The sequence below is a fragment of the Sylvia atricapilla genome, chromosome 7 (assembly GCF_009819655.1).
Source record: "Sylvia atricapilla isolate bSylAtr1 chromosome 7, bSylAtr1.pri, whole genome shotgun sequence".
Lineage (NCBI taxonomy): Eukaryota > Metazoa > Chordata > Aves > Passeriformes > Sylviidae > Sylvia > Sylvia atricapilla.
The window spans coordinates 10,169,306-10,185,208 of record NC_089146.1 but is presented as its reverse complement, the minus strand read 5'-3'; the positions used below and the strand labels follow the sequence as shown (position 1 = coordinate 10,185,208).

Here is a 15,903-nt window from a genome sequence, read left to right as displayed (position 1 = left end):
GAAAAGGTCATATCTTTGACCCGAACAAAATTTATGTTTTGTGTGTTCAACCAGAGAGCTCAACAAGAGAAGCTTTTTTCCTGGAGGACCTTTATGTTGTCTGGAATATGAGTGGGGTGGTTGCCCTGCGATGAATGATGGGATGTTGCTAAAAAGAGAAGAGTGGAAGCTGATTCCTCAGTTGTTTCTCCATCTGTAGGGAGCCATTGAGAAAGTCTGAATGGTGGGCAAGTGTGCTTGCAAGGCACTGAAACTCCCACCTGCCTTCAGGTTTGTTTAGGCTGGGCTGACTTTGCTGTTGGTAGTCTGTGATACCAGTCATGACTTCTACCTGGTATTTTAGAGCTGATCACATCACCAAACTCCTTTGAAAAACAGAAAAATATTGTGGATTTTTTTTCATGGAAATGATTTCTTATCACAAGATCTTTATTGGTGTGAAAAGAGTGGAATTTAAATCGTAATTTTGCATTAAAATTCTATCTGGAGAGTCAGTCAAGCACTTCATGCTGATAAAAATAGGCTTCTGTGCAATGCTAGGCCAAACAGAATTAAATGCTTGTCTCCTCCAGTGAAATCTATTCTCTGATTGTAAGAATTGATGGATACTTTTTCTTTTAATCTGCTCTTCTCTTTATTCCATCAGCAAATGTAATTCCCTCTTTGGCTAATAGAAATTGAATTGTCACAGGGGTAAATCTTTTGAGGGTGGGAGGAGAGCATGGTTTAACCAAAAGCTGTGCCCAGAAGAAAAGGCAAATCCCTTTAGTGTGTGTTGGGCAGCAGGGGCAGAGGGAGGTGTCTGGGCAGCACAAGGGAATGGAGAGGCTGGGGAACACCTTTGATCAGAGCAACTGTGCACTGCAAGGCAGATTAGCCATGCCTTCAAACAGTTGGTTCCTTAACCTGGGGAGAAATTGAAATCACTGACTCCATAAATCTTCGATGTGGCTGCTGCTAATTACCTGTCTCCTATCAACACAAATGTGTTCATTCATCCATCTGAGAGCAGGACGCTGGTAATTACTGATGAACAAATCACAGCAGTGGCTGGGATAGGTGTTAAAAATCTTTTTTCAAGGGGATCTGGCTCGGATGCTTGTCCAGTGGCAGCCCCTAGGCCTCCTTCTGACCCAGATCTCTTTATTTGGGGGATACAACCTGGCTTTTCTCCTTCATAATTGCCTGTCTGTCTCCACGGCTAATACCCTCCTTAAAGGGAGCATTTTGTCTGAAACCAGGGGCGCCAGTGTCTTGTGTGATGAGTTACTTTGTACCTGTGTCTATGAGAGCTTTTCCCAGAGGAAGTACAAAGTCATTAACTTAAGTGGTTCTAAAAAGGAAGAAGAACTTAGGAACCTACTGCTCAAAAATAACTTTTATACACCTAATTTGTCTATCAGTTGTAGAATCCCCCAAATCATGGTAGACTGATATAAGTGGTTGAGTTTTGATGTTGGCATTTGTGCAATATGTACCCACCATTTAAATAATCAATAGGAGCCCATATATGCTAGGTACACTGCTAGAAATTAGTTTATAGAAGTGCAATTTGGCTTAGACTTTATGTTTTGGAAACTAGATAATTTGGATTCTAAAAATGTTTTCTAAAAAGCTAATGCTGCTTAGGAAATCAATGAGGGCAGGAATTTACCATTTGCCCTGGCACCCTGCTGGCACTTTGCCTTGTAGGATAGAGTATTGCTTAGCATCTCTGGGGTTTGTTTTCTGTCTCTCTGACCCATCTGGTCTTGTTTAGTCTGCATTTTTATTTTCCTGGGGGGGAGAAGCAAGACACATCTGCTTTCTTCTGACAGAGAACAAGAAAACCACTGCAGAACTTCAGGAGACATTTTTCATCAGTTAGGGAAGAGATACTGGACTTCTGCTGTTGCCTTAAATACCTTTCTGTGTATCTGTGTGTGGTGTTTCAATGTTATGTGTGAAGAATATTTGGCTCCCTCAAATCTACCGAATCCAAAGGAAAAGACCAAAAAAGATTTGGTCGTGGCATATTGCATTGCATTAGAGTATTGGGCTCTCAGAAAGGGCTGTGGTCACTGGGATTTTAGGGGGTGCAGTCAGGTTTATTTATCCAAGGCAAGATGCTTGCCTGCATGAGCAGACTTTCAAGCAGAAACTGTCACTGGTTTATTGGCGTTTGTAGGTTTACAAATCTCACTTCATTAAGCAAAGCCTCCCACAGTGTGTGTGTATTATGTATCTGTTGATCTGTTTTGTCAATTGAGGGGATTGATCTTAAGCATTCTCATTATTCTCCTCTTTTCCTTCCTCCCTTCTGAATTAATGTAACCAATATCTATCCTCAGTGGCTGTGGTGTCATTGCTCCAGGAGTATTTTCTCTGGCTGGGGACAGTGTAGGGATGGGGCACACAGGGTTAGGTCTGTGATTCTGTTCATGCACTGCTTGCAATGCAGTTGTTGTACAGGAAAAATAAGCCAAGAAACATTTTCAGATTACCATTACACTTGAGTGTTTCTGTCTTTAATTATTCTAATTCTAATTGACATTTTTAATTAGATTGGAAGCAAAACTCCATTGGATATAGTGAGTAAATGAAAAGTGATTGCATGTTGTGTATTTTTATTTAAATTTCTTAGTATTTTGCAAAATCTTGTATTCACTCTGGTGAAGCCTGAGGAAGAAGAATCACAACTCTTAACTAGCATGCCATGTACTTAAAGCAATTGCATGTGTGCTGCTTCTGCTTCCATTGGAATTCCTTCTTCCTGCTGCTTGCAGGCTCCAGCTTTGCTCAAGGCTGTTGCTTTTCCTCAGTCAGTCTTAGGAGCTGTTGAGTCCAGTGCACGTACCTGGCTGGCATGACACTTCCCTGGATGTTAAAGTAACTTTGCAATGTGAAATGGAACCACACTTGTCTGTTTTCTGCAAGTCTGTGGCCAATTTTAAAGTGTTTTGGAGAAGAAATGTAAATTACGTGGCTTCAAGTGAGCTTGAATTTAAAAAGTACTTGTGTGTGTTTCAGAGTAGAGGCTCAAATGAGAGGAGAGTAGCAAAAATAACACTGAAATGCACATTTTAGAAATTGACTCAGTCCTCAAGTTTTTGATCTCAAGAGGAAACTTTTAAGGATAATAATTTCTCTAAATTAAATGCAAGCTTTCCTATACCTTTTGCACCCCTCCATGATTTGCAAAAGTTTCTTTGGCTAAGAGAGTCCTTAAAGCAAAGTGTGAGGTTTTACAGAACCTCTGAGGTAGAATTTCTGGCCAGAAAGAAACATGATAAATGTGATTGGAGTGTGAAAATCCCAGGTTCAAATCTCTGCTCTAACTGACAAAGGAATTGGACTTCTACATCCCAAGGAGTAACCAACATATTGTGCAGGCTGGTATTGGGGGTGATCTCTCACTCTCATTTGGAGCTGTTCTGCATTGTTTAAATACTCACTGGGTGACAATCACCTGTGTCTGTGACCCACTGAGTATGGCACTCCTGTGGCTTCCCATGGAATGATTTTGTATGGAGTGAGAGAGCTCCAACAGAAGATCAGTGCCCCAGCTGAGAACAGCCTGGGGCCTGGAGGCCTGCTCGAGTTTCAGATTTAGATGTGTTTAAAGACCTGAATATTGTTCTTTTACATGGCAGGTAAGTGTCCTCTTTGCATGGTGGTGACTGTTCTGGTGGGTATTGGATACTTAAACTTTGTACTGGAGGAGTTGCACAGAGCTACAACACGTGTCTTCAGGCTCAGTCAGCCTAAGCTCTTGTGAAAATACTTCTTGCTTAAGTTAATTTAACTTCACCCATATCTGTGCATGTAAGTGGAACTGATGTCAATACTGATGAATTGGATTTTTAAAGCCTGATCTTAGGAAAGCATCAGCACTAGGTTAAGAGGCATATTGGTTTTAACCTGATCAAATTAAAATAATTTGATCACGTGTATTTATGAATATGGAGGGAGCTTACAGGATTGCTTGTTCCCCATAGGATAGGTTTGTGCCACTTCACCTTTGAATTTTTCGTCCATCAGGAATAATTCTCAGATTTTAAAATGTGCTTCCCTGACTGAGATCAAATAGTACCGAGGTTCATTTTACTGCTCCTTTCTGTATCATCAGAAACAGCTGATGAGGGTTTTTAATCTTGTGCTGGCTACTTCTGGAAAAGCCTTTATTTAAAAGCAGCTGCTGGTGACATGTTTTCCCAGAGCAGAGACAATTATCTGTTGCAATTTATCTGGAAATAGGAGATGCAAAGTGACACCTAGCTCATATATTTGTATTCAGTTCTGAAAGTGACATTAAAAATCGTGACTAATTGCCACTTCTCAATGACCTTGTAAGTGATCAGCAGCATCGCTGCATAATTATTGCAGAAGAGCAGTGTCCAGCTATTTCTTTTGTCTTTATTGCCTTTTCATCAGCTCTTCACATGTGTGGACATTTCTGAACACTGTTAGATTGACACCTTTTCAGAGTAAAGGCTGTTTTTAGAATATACACAGTCAATCTAATTAGCTTTGCCATTTTACAATTAGCATGAATGGCACCAAACTGCAGGGGTTCACCAGCAGTACTGGCTGTGTGTGCATTGGGATGTTGAAGCTGCCTTAATAAAACACTAATAAAACTCTCCAAGAAAAAGTCCCTTTAGCTTCAGTGCCAGTTAGCACAAACCTGGGCCATACCTGTGGGGAGTGCACTGAAATGGCTGTGCCTGGAGGGGTCTGTGCATGATGGCTTGGACAGGATCACACGTTCTGTTCTCTTCTACGGTTTGAGATAGTGCCCATCGTTTCACTCTCTTTGGTTTGAAGTTTCTTTTGACTCCTGCTTTGAAAAGCATAGCTTAAACCTTTTATGCATGATGAAAGTATTATTGCTTTCTGCTTAATGGTGATTTTAAATTACTGACATGCTCCATGAAGCTGCTTTTTTTTTTTTTTTTTTTTAACCAGAGCTCAATTTTAGAATATATCATAGTCTATGAGAACAATCATAGGAAGTATCCTGACTCATTAGCTGGCATATCTGAATGCCCCAAAAATGAAGGGGGGAACCCACACTGTATCCTGCTATACAGCCCTTTATTATAACCAAAGAATAAAATCAAGCAGTAAATCCTCTTATGCCTGTAAATACCCTTACTGCACAAATGAAATGATGAGAACTGTAAAAGTTATTCATCTTCATGCTGAACTGGGGAAGAGAAGAGAGTTTATAATAGCAGCCTTGCAGTTCTGTTCTAGTTTGTAAGACTAGAACTGAGTAATTGATATTTTATCTTAGTCTGCATCTCCCAAAGCATTCACATTCCTGTTCCTGAGTCTGAAGAAGACTTCACAAAAGAATTACTTACAGTATTAAATGGAGCTGTCAAGGGAAGTGAAAGGGTCATGGTGGGAATTGCCAAGAGGCAGAAAGAGAAGAAGGGAGCCCTTGCCTTTAGCAAGGTTCTGACCTTCCCACAGGGAAGAGTTGCCCCTCAGTTTCACATGCAGGGTCTTTGCACAGTTCTGACATCCACCTAATATCTGCAGCAGTCGATACAGAGAAATGCAATCTGCTACAAGGCAGATTTCAAAGCTTTTAAAATCTCAAAAAATAAGAAATGCAATATGGTGGGACCTTCTCCAGTCAGTCACCAGTAACCATAAACTGTTGGTAAGTCATGCTTACTTGTCTGTCCTTGATGAAATGCAGCTTCACAGGCAGGTATGGATTGCAGCACAGCAGACATGCTGGGATTGCTCTGTGAGCTCTGTGGGATTTAAGCTTCCATGGCTGCCAGAACAAATGATTCTGAATGATAAATTTACCTTCTTAAAAACAGAGGCAACTATGGATAGCTTCTTCCAAGTATAATGGAACTAGAGTCTCCCAAGGACACACTGTTCTATGTGTTATTATAGCAAGTATATGTAATTTACTATAAATGCATCCACAGAACCATAGAAACACTGGTAAAACTGGAGAGATTCCTGGTGACTTGAACTTGGTATTTTTTATCTCTTAGCACATTATGTTGATCATTCAAGTGACATCATTAGAAAACGATGCTTGACAAGGAATGCCGAAAAATTATTAGTGTTATGTCTTTTATCCTCCTCTTCTTGTTCTCCTTTATAATTTCTCCTCTTGCAGTGTCTGGCTCGGTGTCTGAGAACTACCAGGTTTGCCATCAAATTCGAGTTTGCACTTGATTTTATGATGGAGATATTCAGCCTTATGACTAATAAGCTCATTAAGCCTGGTCTGCACCAGTGTAAGCTGCTTTGACTCTAAACCCTGGAGATGCCTTTTGTGAGGGGCTCTCCAATCCCACAATTTGTGCCTTTAGAGCCTTAATTTTGTCAGTTTTCTCTGTTTTTTTTTTTTTTTTTTTTTTTTTTTTTTTTTTTTTTTTTTTGGTCTATTCAAAAGGCAATTATCTGCCTTGTTCCAGGAGACTTTTGGAGCCTTCTGACAGGTGAAGGGAAGTATTTACTTGTTAGGATTTTTGATCCTGGAATTTCAACATGTGATGATAAATGTAATTAAAAATTATTTAATTAGTCTGCTGTGCTGGCCTCATGGACACAGACTACTGGCCAGTATCAGGTAGGCAGAGGAACAGGCTTAGTTGCTTGGGTTTGTTTGGTGGGATTTTTTTAGCTTGTTTACTCACTAGAGAAAATCAGATGCATTTGTGTATTCAGAGCTGGCTACTGCTTCACCCTGTTCACAGCTCTCTTATATAAGAGAAGAACAGTGTTTTAACTGGAGGTGGTTCCACATGGCAACACCAAATGCGTTTCTTAACTCTGCCCCAAACCTACCCAGAAGCTGGTGGGAGGCTTGATTTTTTTTTCCCTTCCCCTTATCTGTAGGGAAGTGTTAAAATTTGCATTACCTGTTAATACACATTGCTTATGACTGGTATTTTTGTCAACACATAGTCTTGACATACTGCTAGGCACAAAATACACAAATATATTAAATTACTGCTTAATTTTCCAGCTTTTTCGTAGGATTCAGATCACTGTCCTTGTTGAATAAGACATTTGTAACACTTTATGCATTATTAAGGCCAGTTTGTATTCCAGTTTGATTTTTGGATAAGTTTATCATTGATACAGGTCTGTTGCAGACTAAATTGTTACCAGAAGTTCAGGCCAACATCAGTGTTTAGGAATGTGCCATCATCTTGCAGCACAGGCAAGTCCCCTGTAGCCTTTCATGGTCTCTTTGGAGAATTTTCCCTGTTGTCATAGCCTGAAATTGTCCAGATTGTCCCAAAAACTTACTTCCTTTCTTCTTTTTCAGTCTTTTAATTAATTCTTTACTGTCTGGGAAAAAAAAAAAAAAAACCAAACCAAACTCAACAGCCAGCCAACCAAATGAAAAACCTTGAAAAAGACTGAAAATTTTTCTTGTAGCCTTAGAAACATTACAAGTCAGTTTTAGTTGACTGTCAAGCTTTTCTTTCTTTTATACAGTCTCCCATTGCTGATTTTCTGTAAAATGTTAATTTCCAGTCCCAAAGGCTTTTGGAGACTAACTCTGAGTAATTATGAAGCAAAAGGCCATTCACAAGAGCAGTGCCACTCAGCAAATGTTGAATTGTCAGTAGCGTAGTTGACACTGTGTACGATTTTCTTTGCAGCCTCAGCTGGATGAGTTGTCAGGGTTCACGTCCTGTTGTGCAGTGGTGCTTTTCCATAGCTCCTCCTTCTACATGGATGGAAATGGCCTTGGTTTTAAGCTGTAAAATGAAGAGGATTATATAAATTTGTTTCTAGAAATTACTGGATGCTTGTAAGAGTTCAGGGACATGTTGCATTTTTGGAAGACTGTCATTGTAGGAGCAGATTGTTCTTTCAGTCATTTTATAATTTATCAATGATTCACAGCTCAGTTATAATTATTCCCAGTGCTAATTATGTGTCAGAATTACCCAAAACACCGTATCAGACATGGCTTGTATATGCTGAGTAATCAGGAAACGGAGCTTTCCCCAATGTAAATTTACTGAGGGCTCTATTCCACAAATTTGTTGTTTTAAGGGCTCCTTTCTCACCCAAGCAGGCGCCAGGATTTCATCAGGATTTTCATGATAACTGATTAATCAGGGCAAGGATGTTTATGACAAGCTTTTAAACTGGTTTTATAGATTTATCCTGTGCAGAAAAGCTTGAAAATGCCTCGCAATCCTTCAATAATTACTGTGGCCAAAATACATCTTTGCTGATTTGTAGATTTATAGTCCATGAAAACTTATCCTGTCTTATGTAAAAATGTTTAAATGTTTTAAGACTTTATTTTTCTCTTCCCAGCTTCTGGAAAAAACGAACAATATGTTTGAGGAATCTGATTCTGCAGCTACAAAAAGTCCTTTACATTTAGCTGTAAGTATGAGATGTGTAAAGTGTTTGATCAGTATCTCCTAGAATAGTTCCCTAATCTCTGTCTTTGAAGCAAGTCTAACTGTAGGCTTGGTTTGAAAAAGTGGGATGTAGGTCTAGATTTAACAAAGCCAGGTTCTGGGTTGGAATTTTTAATTAAGTTTTAGGCAGTTGAAGATCTTGGCTCTTCCTGTCTGTAACACTTGGGTAAGAAGGTGACACAGACACTGGAGTGAAATTAAATGGAAATTCACACTTGTATTTACAACTGGTTTATAAATGTGGGGCCAAAGCTTGAGCCTAGGCTTTAATCATGGAATGAGATTCTCTGATGTTCTGGTGGAGAGATGCAGTGCAGAAAACCTGTTTGGTACACAACAGGATATGAGAAAGTGTTTAAAGCCCAGCAGTGCCCTGTGAGAATGCTATGGAGACTGGAATATCATAACAGCATCCAGCAGATATCAGAGAGAACAGCTTCTCCCCTGTCCCAAGAGATGAAGATTTATGATTCCTATTCCCAGTTTTCTTGTGCAGAATCACAGAATAGCTGAGGATGACATGGACCTCTTGGGACTGAGTCTCACCTCTCTGGTAAAAGCAGGATCAGCTAGAGCAGATTTTTTCAGGGTTGTGCCCCATTACGTTTTGAATGTCTTCAGGCATGGAGAGTTCACTGCTTCAGCTCTGATACTACTAACTGTACAGCTGTGTGTAAATAAAAAGGATGCTCTGAGTATGGAGGAGAGGAGGGCGGGTCCTACAAAGCTGAACAGAACGTTTCCAATTTCTGGCACTGTCCACTGGGATTTTGCAATACCACCTGTGTTTGTACTGTTGGCCCCTGTGTGGCTGTAGGTCTGGAAGGGCGTCTGCTTGTCCACTGTAGCTGTTCTACCAAATGATGCTGGCAGGAATTCTCCATGAAGCATCAGCTGTAAACAGCAAGTCAAGTTTGTATTTATGTTTGCACAAAAATCTGGTTTGAGAATCACTTTTCTTTAGTTGGAGACCAGCACATGTGTTGAATTCAGCAACAGTTACGTGGTAATACATGGATCTCTCTAGTGAGTCTAGTTCTTGAAGCAAACATTTCCCTGTCAGGTACTGTAGCATGTGAAAAATGAATTGCTGATTGACCTGTGCTGACTTGGCAAATTATTGCCTGAAATTTCCTTACTTTGGGTTGTACTAGAAGGTTAGAGTAAATCAAGAATTGTAATTTATTTTACTAAACACTAGGAATTTTTTAATTTCTCGGGTACTATGTAATTTGGAAAAATCTTTTCAGGGTGAAGAGAGAGTCATAAGGAATCAAGAAAACTGTGATTTCTGATGTGGTTAGGAGACACTGAAAGGGATGGATTTTATTCACAATTTATGGGAAATGTCTTTAAAAGACAGGAGTTGTGTTCTTTATATGACACATTTCATCATTCTAGGCCTATAATGGTCACCATCAAGCTCTGGAGGTCCTTCTGCAGTCTCTGGTAGATCTGGATATTAAGGACGAGAAGGGACGCACTGCTCTGGACTTGGCTGCGTTTAGAGGACACGCAGAGTGTGTGGAAGCTCTCATCAGCCAGGGTGCTTCTGTCACTGTAAAGGACAATGTCACCAAAAGGACCCCCCTCCATGCCTCAGGTGAGTGTCATGCTACCTTTTACACCCTGGTATAAACCTGGTATATAGCAGCTATCTTTACTTACCTGCTGTTCCTCTGCACTTTTCTTCTAAAGAACATTCTCACGTGTCCTGAGCAGTGATGCTTGTTTGCTGATGTTGTACATTTAAACCCTTTTTCTTCCATTTCATTCATCTTTTTTCCTCTATCCTTGTGGTTCAGTCCTGCATACAGAATCCCATATTTGTACACACCACTACTGCTCTGCCCTTACCTGCCTGTCTCTCTGTTACCACCTACTCTTCAGGAGGTGTGACGTTTCTCTCATGACCCCTTCTCTTGCTGCTTCTTCAGCCAAATAATCACTTGCCTCACTGCTTCTCCTTTAGAAGAAAGGTTAAAAAATAGATATGGGCTCTGATTGGCAATGAAATTATCCTGGTGTTCAAAACTTGCGACCATTTGCAGTGGCAACACCACAGAAATTCATCCCCCTCCTCTTTCAGGCCTCCTCCTCCTCCTCCTGAGCCAGCCTGTGAACTTGCACTTGCTGGCAGCCTGCTCCTTTCCTCATGTGTGGGGTGTTAATTATGTAACAGGCAAAATTAGCTGGGAAATGTAGACTTTGTCATTTATGGGAAGGTTATTATTTGACATGTACCTGTCAGGTAAATATGCAGAGGTGCCAAAGGGAATGTGTCTGCTCTGCTGTTCCAGAACAGGGTACAGGGAAGCAGTGGCCTCTAGTGGGAAGGAAAATTAATACCACGTGGATAATTAATTCAGGACCAGACTTAATTGTCTTTCTGCTTATCTTTTAATCTTGCTGAAATGCATATCTGTTCTGTAATATCAGTTTATTCTCTGCGTGTGATCATGTAAGTGCAACCCAGAAACATGAGGTCAAATAGACTTACCAATTTTGTCTGCAGTACTGAAGGAAATGCTCATGATAGATCCACAGTGCATACTAAAAATGCTTCCTGTCTGCTTAAACTTTGCATCAGAACTCAGCACACTTCTCTCCATGATAAATACTGATGGTTTGATTAATTGAAATCAATATATTGCTACCACAAAACTAGAACTGTGTTGGTCAGAGCTTTCCCTGTAGTTACTTCAAACATATCTTGGGATCTGAGGTAAACAAGGTGTGACTTTGTCTGGTACGTCATCACTATTGCAAAGATTTGCATTTATTTAAAAATGTGGTCATAGTGATATAAGTTTCTAGTTGTCACAACTGAACTGTAAAGGTTCTTCACGACTGAGAAAAGTGAATGGTAACAAAGCCTTATCTTTGTTAGCAGCTCTGCATTAAAATAAGAATCTGTTGAATGAATCTGTTGAGTAAATTGAGTAAATTTGTTGAATAGAAGATGTTATTTTAATACACATCTTTCTTACCTTCATATAAATCGAGACTGTGTTCCCCCCACCCCCTTGTAATTTGTTTTTTAATCACCTCCATCAGTGTGGAACATTGAGTGAAACCAGTAGGAAGATTTGTTGCAGACTTTTCTGGTCCATGATACTTTTTGCTTCTCTGCCTAAAAACCATTCCCAGGCATCCAAATAAATTGTTCTTTAAATTTGCAGTGAAACAAAATAAGTCGGGTATGTGTTAAAAACCAAGAACCACATATACAAAAAGCCCAATCAAGAAAATAGGCAAAAAAATCCTACACCCGGAATGACACACAAAAGGGAACCTTGAGCAGAAGGGGAAGAAGTAGTGCACAGATGGGCTGAGTCTTTGAACTCTTTAGTAAAGGAAATTCACCACTGTCATGAATTTGAGAGCTTTCAAATGTGAGTTAAGTGCACTTCGGTTAAATATCCATTAAGACAAGGTTTAGAACCTTCCACTCCAGAGCTCTGTGGAGTTCTGTGGCAATTACCTCTGGAGTAAAGCTTCTCCCACCACCTACCCTAGGCAGCCCCTTGCAATGTGCCAGTTGCCTTGCTGCCTTTCCATAAGGAGTGTTTTAGCAAGGCCTGCGGCTGCTGCACTTTCGCTGTCTGTGCTGCAATGTGGGAGGTCAGGGGGTGTCTTTTGAGAAACCCGACAGGATTCCTGCTGAATTACTCCCTTGAGTGGCAGCGTGCGTTTGCACACACAGAAGTGGGCACTTGCCCATGCAGCACTGTGCTCTGGGAAGAAACAAGAAGGCAATGTGTGCCCCTGCCTTTAAACTTGTTTGCCCTCATTCTAATTACACCGGCACAATTGCTGAACACAGAGCTCATGTGATGGATTGGATGACAGGATTCTGCACACTTGTGTCAGTAAAGGGATTTGTGAGTGGAGTATAGAACTCACCTAATCAAGTGTTTCTTTTTTCTGTCTGTCCCTATGAAGGAATAGACTTCGTCTGACCTCATAACACAGGGAATTTCCTTTGCCTAAATGATCTGTTCCCTGTGTAATTTTATTACCAGCAGCCTCTCCTCTGGCTAGCCTGGGGAATCCTTTGCATATGTTCCCTTAGTGTTAGGGTTGTGGGTCTGTTGGCAAAACTAACATTCTCTGCAGGGTTTGTAATGCTTAGCAATCACTGGGTCAGCTCCTAGGAGTTTCTGGGGGGTATCTGTTCTAAAACTCGTTTACCAAAATCATTTTCACACATCTTTGTGAACAAGGCATGATTTCTCTTCATCCTGCTGGCAGAAAGAACAGACCTTTATTTCCCACCTCCTGCTCTCCAAGTGAATCATCAGCCCTGCAGAACTGTTTACATATTATGTATATGTCATTACTTAGTGGTAAATAACTAAAAATGCCTTTTATTTTTTTGGGTAAGTCAACTAAGATTATTTTTGGATGAGTAATTTAAATGTGATGATGTGCACCGATTTCTCTGCCAGCATGCTGTGACATAGGTGGTGTCCAAGGGTTTTGCCTCAGCCCACAGGGTGTAGGCAGTGTGAATGCATGACTTGCTGTAATAAGAACACAACGTATATCTACCGAGCACAGGAATTGTTTTTCAAAGAAGAAAATATCTGTCTCTTCATCCCATGAAAGTCTGAAGCCTTAAAGCCAGCTGACACACAGATGAGGTTCAGTGTCAGGCCTTAGAAAATGTAGTAACTCAGGGCTGTTTCCTAGCAGCAATGGGTTACGTAAAAAACCCCAAAACAACAAAACCCAAAAAATCTCCAAAATATGCCCCACCCCCCAGCAAAAACCAAACCAAAACCCCAAACACCACCAAACCCAAATGTCTTGGTAAGTCTTATTTTTGGTAAAATGGATAAACTCAAAGGAAATTTTAGTCTCTGGTGTTATGTGCTTTTATGAATATGACATTTGTATCATGGGTCATTCTTTGCAGATTTTTTCTTCATAGCAGCACTGAAGTACTCACTTGTACAGTGCACATAAAATTAAGGAGTCTTGACAATGTACTTCCTACTGTGTTCCAGTCCTGAGCTCAGAAAGCCTTGCCTGCCTGCTCAGTCTGGGAGATTTTGAAATGCTGTCTGCTTAAGTAAAATCTTCTCAGCAGTGAATATCACCATTTCTGTTCTATTCATTTGGAGTTTTTGTACCTAAGAGAAGTAATCCTCATCTTTGTGAGGTCAAGGAGAAAACAGCTCACCATTTCACTGGCACAGGTCAAGTGAAAATTGGGGGAATATTGATCTCTTATATGGTGCAGCATTTTCCGTGTTTATGAGGACATTTCTTATCCCTAAGCATGCCAGTGGAAAAGTACCTGAAATCAAACATAAGTTTTTTTTTCCTTTATAGTCATTAATGGCCATACACCTTGTTTACGCTTGTTGCTGGAAGTTGCAGACAACCCTGATGTGACAGACGCCAAAGGACAGTAAGTTTTCTTTGTGGGCTTTTTTTTTTTCCCCCCAGCTCTGTAATTCAAATAGCATCTCGTATTTCTCACAAAAAGCTACATATTTGAAATACTGTCTTTCCTGCCTTTCTCCTCACAGAATTTGGCAGAGATTACAACATACATATTCAGTAAGGAAAGGACTAATCAGTTCAGAAAGGACTAATCATTAATCCTAGCCTCTGCTTCATACTTTAAACAATCTTTTATAGATGTTCAGGGCTAGATTCAATAAAAAATGAACAAGTTCCTGAGATGTTTCTAGAGTCTTTTGCTTTCTAAAACATTGCTATTCTAGGGTTTATTTGGTACATTAGACTGGTGCAGTGGGACACAGCGTTTATTTGAGGTGACACATGCATCTGAGATGTTCCTACGAAAACTTTACTGCTTGTTAAATGACAGTTATAGAGGGAGAATAAGATATATTTTTAAAGTGAAAATGTGAATGGTTTATGAAACTCACTTGGGATGTCTGGAAGCTACAATGTTGTACATATAATGTTTGCACATTTAATTTTAAATGGTATTAGTCTGCCTAAAAATAGATGGAAAATAGATCTTTCAGAAACAAATGAAAGGTATGTTAGTCCAAACTTTAGCTTGAATATTTTCCTTAAGTCCCTTCATCCCCTTTAAGCCACTGTGCAGCATCTGTAAAATAAATACTTTGGGTCATTGTCATCTTGGTAGGGACAAGCATGCTGAAGACTTAGTATTGTAAAACTCATGTGTCACTGGGGTGACAGTAATTGTAGGTTATTAAGAGAACAGATTGTCTTGAATGGTGTTGCTCTGTAAACTGCTTACAAGTGGGTTTGTTACTATTTCAGTCATGGCAGTTGGTTGTTAAACATCTTAATAATTTCATACAAAAGGTCTTTCCTCGGGTGTTATATGAGTATGGGGAAAAGAACCAGGTTCATGGGTAGGAGTGGCAAGAAACCCAGGGCTTCTTGATTTCTCTGTGTGTTAGCAGGGACAAATAGTATGCCATTTTATAGCTATGACTGCTCTGGTTTTCTTTTCTTTCCTAGAACTCCACTAATGCTTGCAGTGGCATATGGGCACATTGATGCTGTTTCTTTATTACTTGAAAAAGAAGCATCCGTAGATGCAGCTGATCACCTGGGATGCACAGCTTTACATCGAGGGGTGACTTAATTTTTATAATCCTTTACTAATTGTTTTGCTGTGACCACAACTCACTCACAAGTACAGGGATATTTAAATCTAGAGAACACAGTAAATTATTGGAAACATGACCAAGCATAATCTGAGAGATGCAAAGCAAGACAGATCTGCTCTTAGTGATGCTCTGTTTATTTCACATTTGCATTAATAAATTAGCCAAAATAATGACTAGACCACTTTTTTTTTTTTTTAATCTCTAGACACTTTTTAATAGCAATCATTATTCTTGTAACTGAGCAGCTTTAGAATTCTGAAAATAATTTTTTTGAAAGAACTGGCCAGTACTTAGTTTCATTTTTCTTGGAATGGTGCAAGTCCTGTAAGTTTTTTCTAGAAGCGGTGAGACTTGAGGCAGATCTCATCTCTTTTAGTCCAGCTTGACTAAGCTAGACTTCCCTAGCTAAGTCTAACTTCTTACCCAACGTGGAGCTGATGCAAGGGATGATACTTACACAGAACTTTATGATAACTGCAGTGAGCAATTCAGCAGGTGAGCAAAGGGGCTCTCATCTCTGCCTGCTGAATCCCATCCACACCATTTCACATTCACAGGCATCAATCACATCCCATGTTTCCGGGGCCAGAATCTGTGTTATGTCAACCTCTTTACTCATGTCTTTGTTACCAGATCATGACTGGGCATGAAGAATGTGTTCAGATGCTGTTAGAGAAAGAAGTCTCCATTTTGTGTAAAGATGCCAGAGGCAGGACACCTCTGCACTTTGCAGCAGCTCGGGGTCACGCCACGTGGCTGAGTGAGCTCCTGCAGGTGGCACTTGCCGAGGAGGACTGCAGCCTGAAGGACAACCAGGGCTACACACCCCTGCACTGGGCTTCTTACAATGGTAAGGCTCT

At 40.2% G+C, this 15,903-nt stretch overlaps 1 protein-coding gene across 5 annotated transcripts in view; it reads left to right on the top strand.

Annotated features, from left to right (window-relative positions):
• Positions 1 to 15,903, top strand: part of ANKRD44 (ankyrin repeat domain 44) — a 130,349-nt gene that overhangs the window by 101,291 nt on the left and 13,155 nt on the right. For 4 of the 5 annotated variants that reach the window (XM_066322567.1, XM_066322566.1, XM_066322569.1 and 1 more), the window contains exons 17-21: positions 8,305 to 8,376; positions 9,816 to 10,017; positions 13,755 to 13,833; positions 14,892 to 15,009; positions 15,677 to 15,893. In XM_066322567.1, the coding sequence (XP_066178664.1) occupies positions 8,305 to 8,376; positions 9,816 to 10,017; positions 13,755 to 13,833; positions 14,892 to 15,009; positions 15,677 to 15,893 (688 nt within the window). Of the gene's footprint in view, positions 1 to 2,543; positions 2,571 to 8,304; positions 8,377 to 9,815; positions 10,018 to 13,754; positions 13,834 to 14,891; positions 15,010 to 15,676; positions 15,894 to 15,903 lie in introns of all 5 variants that reach the window. The other variant, XM_066322570.1, reaches the window with a different exon arrangement.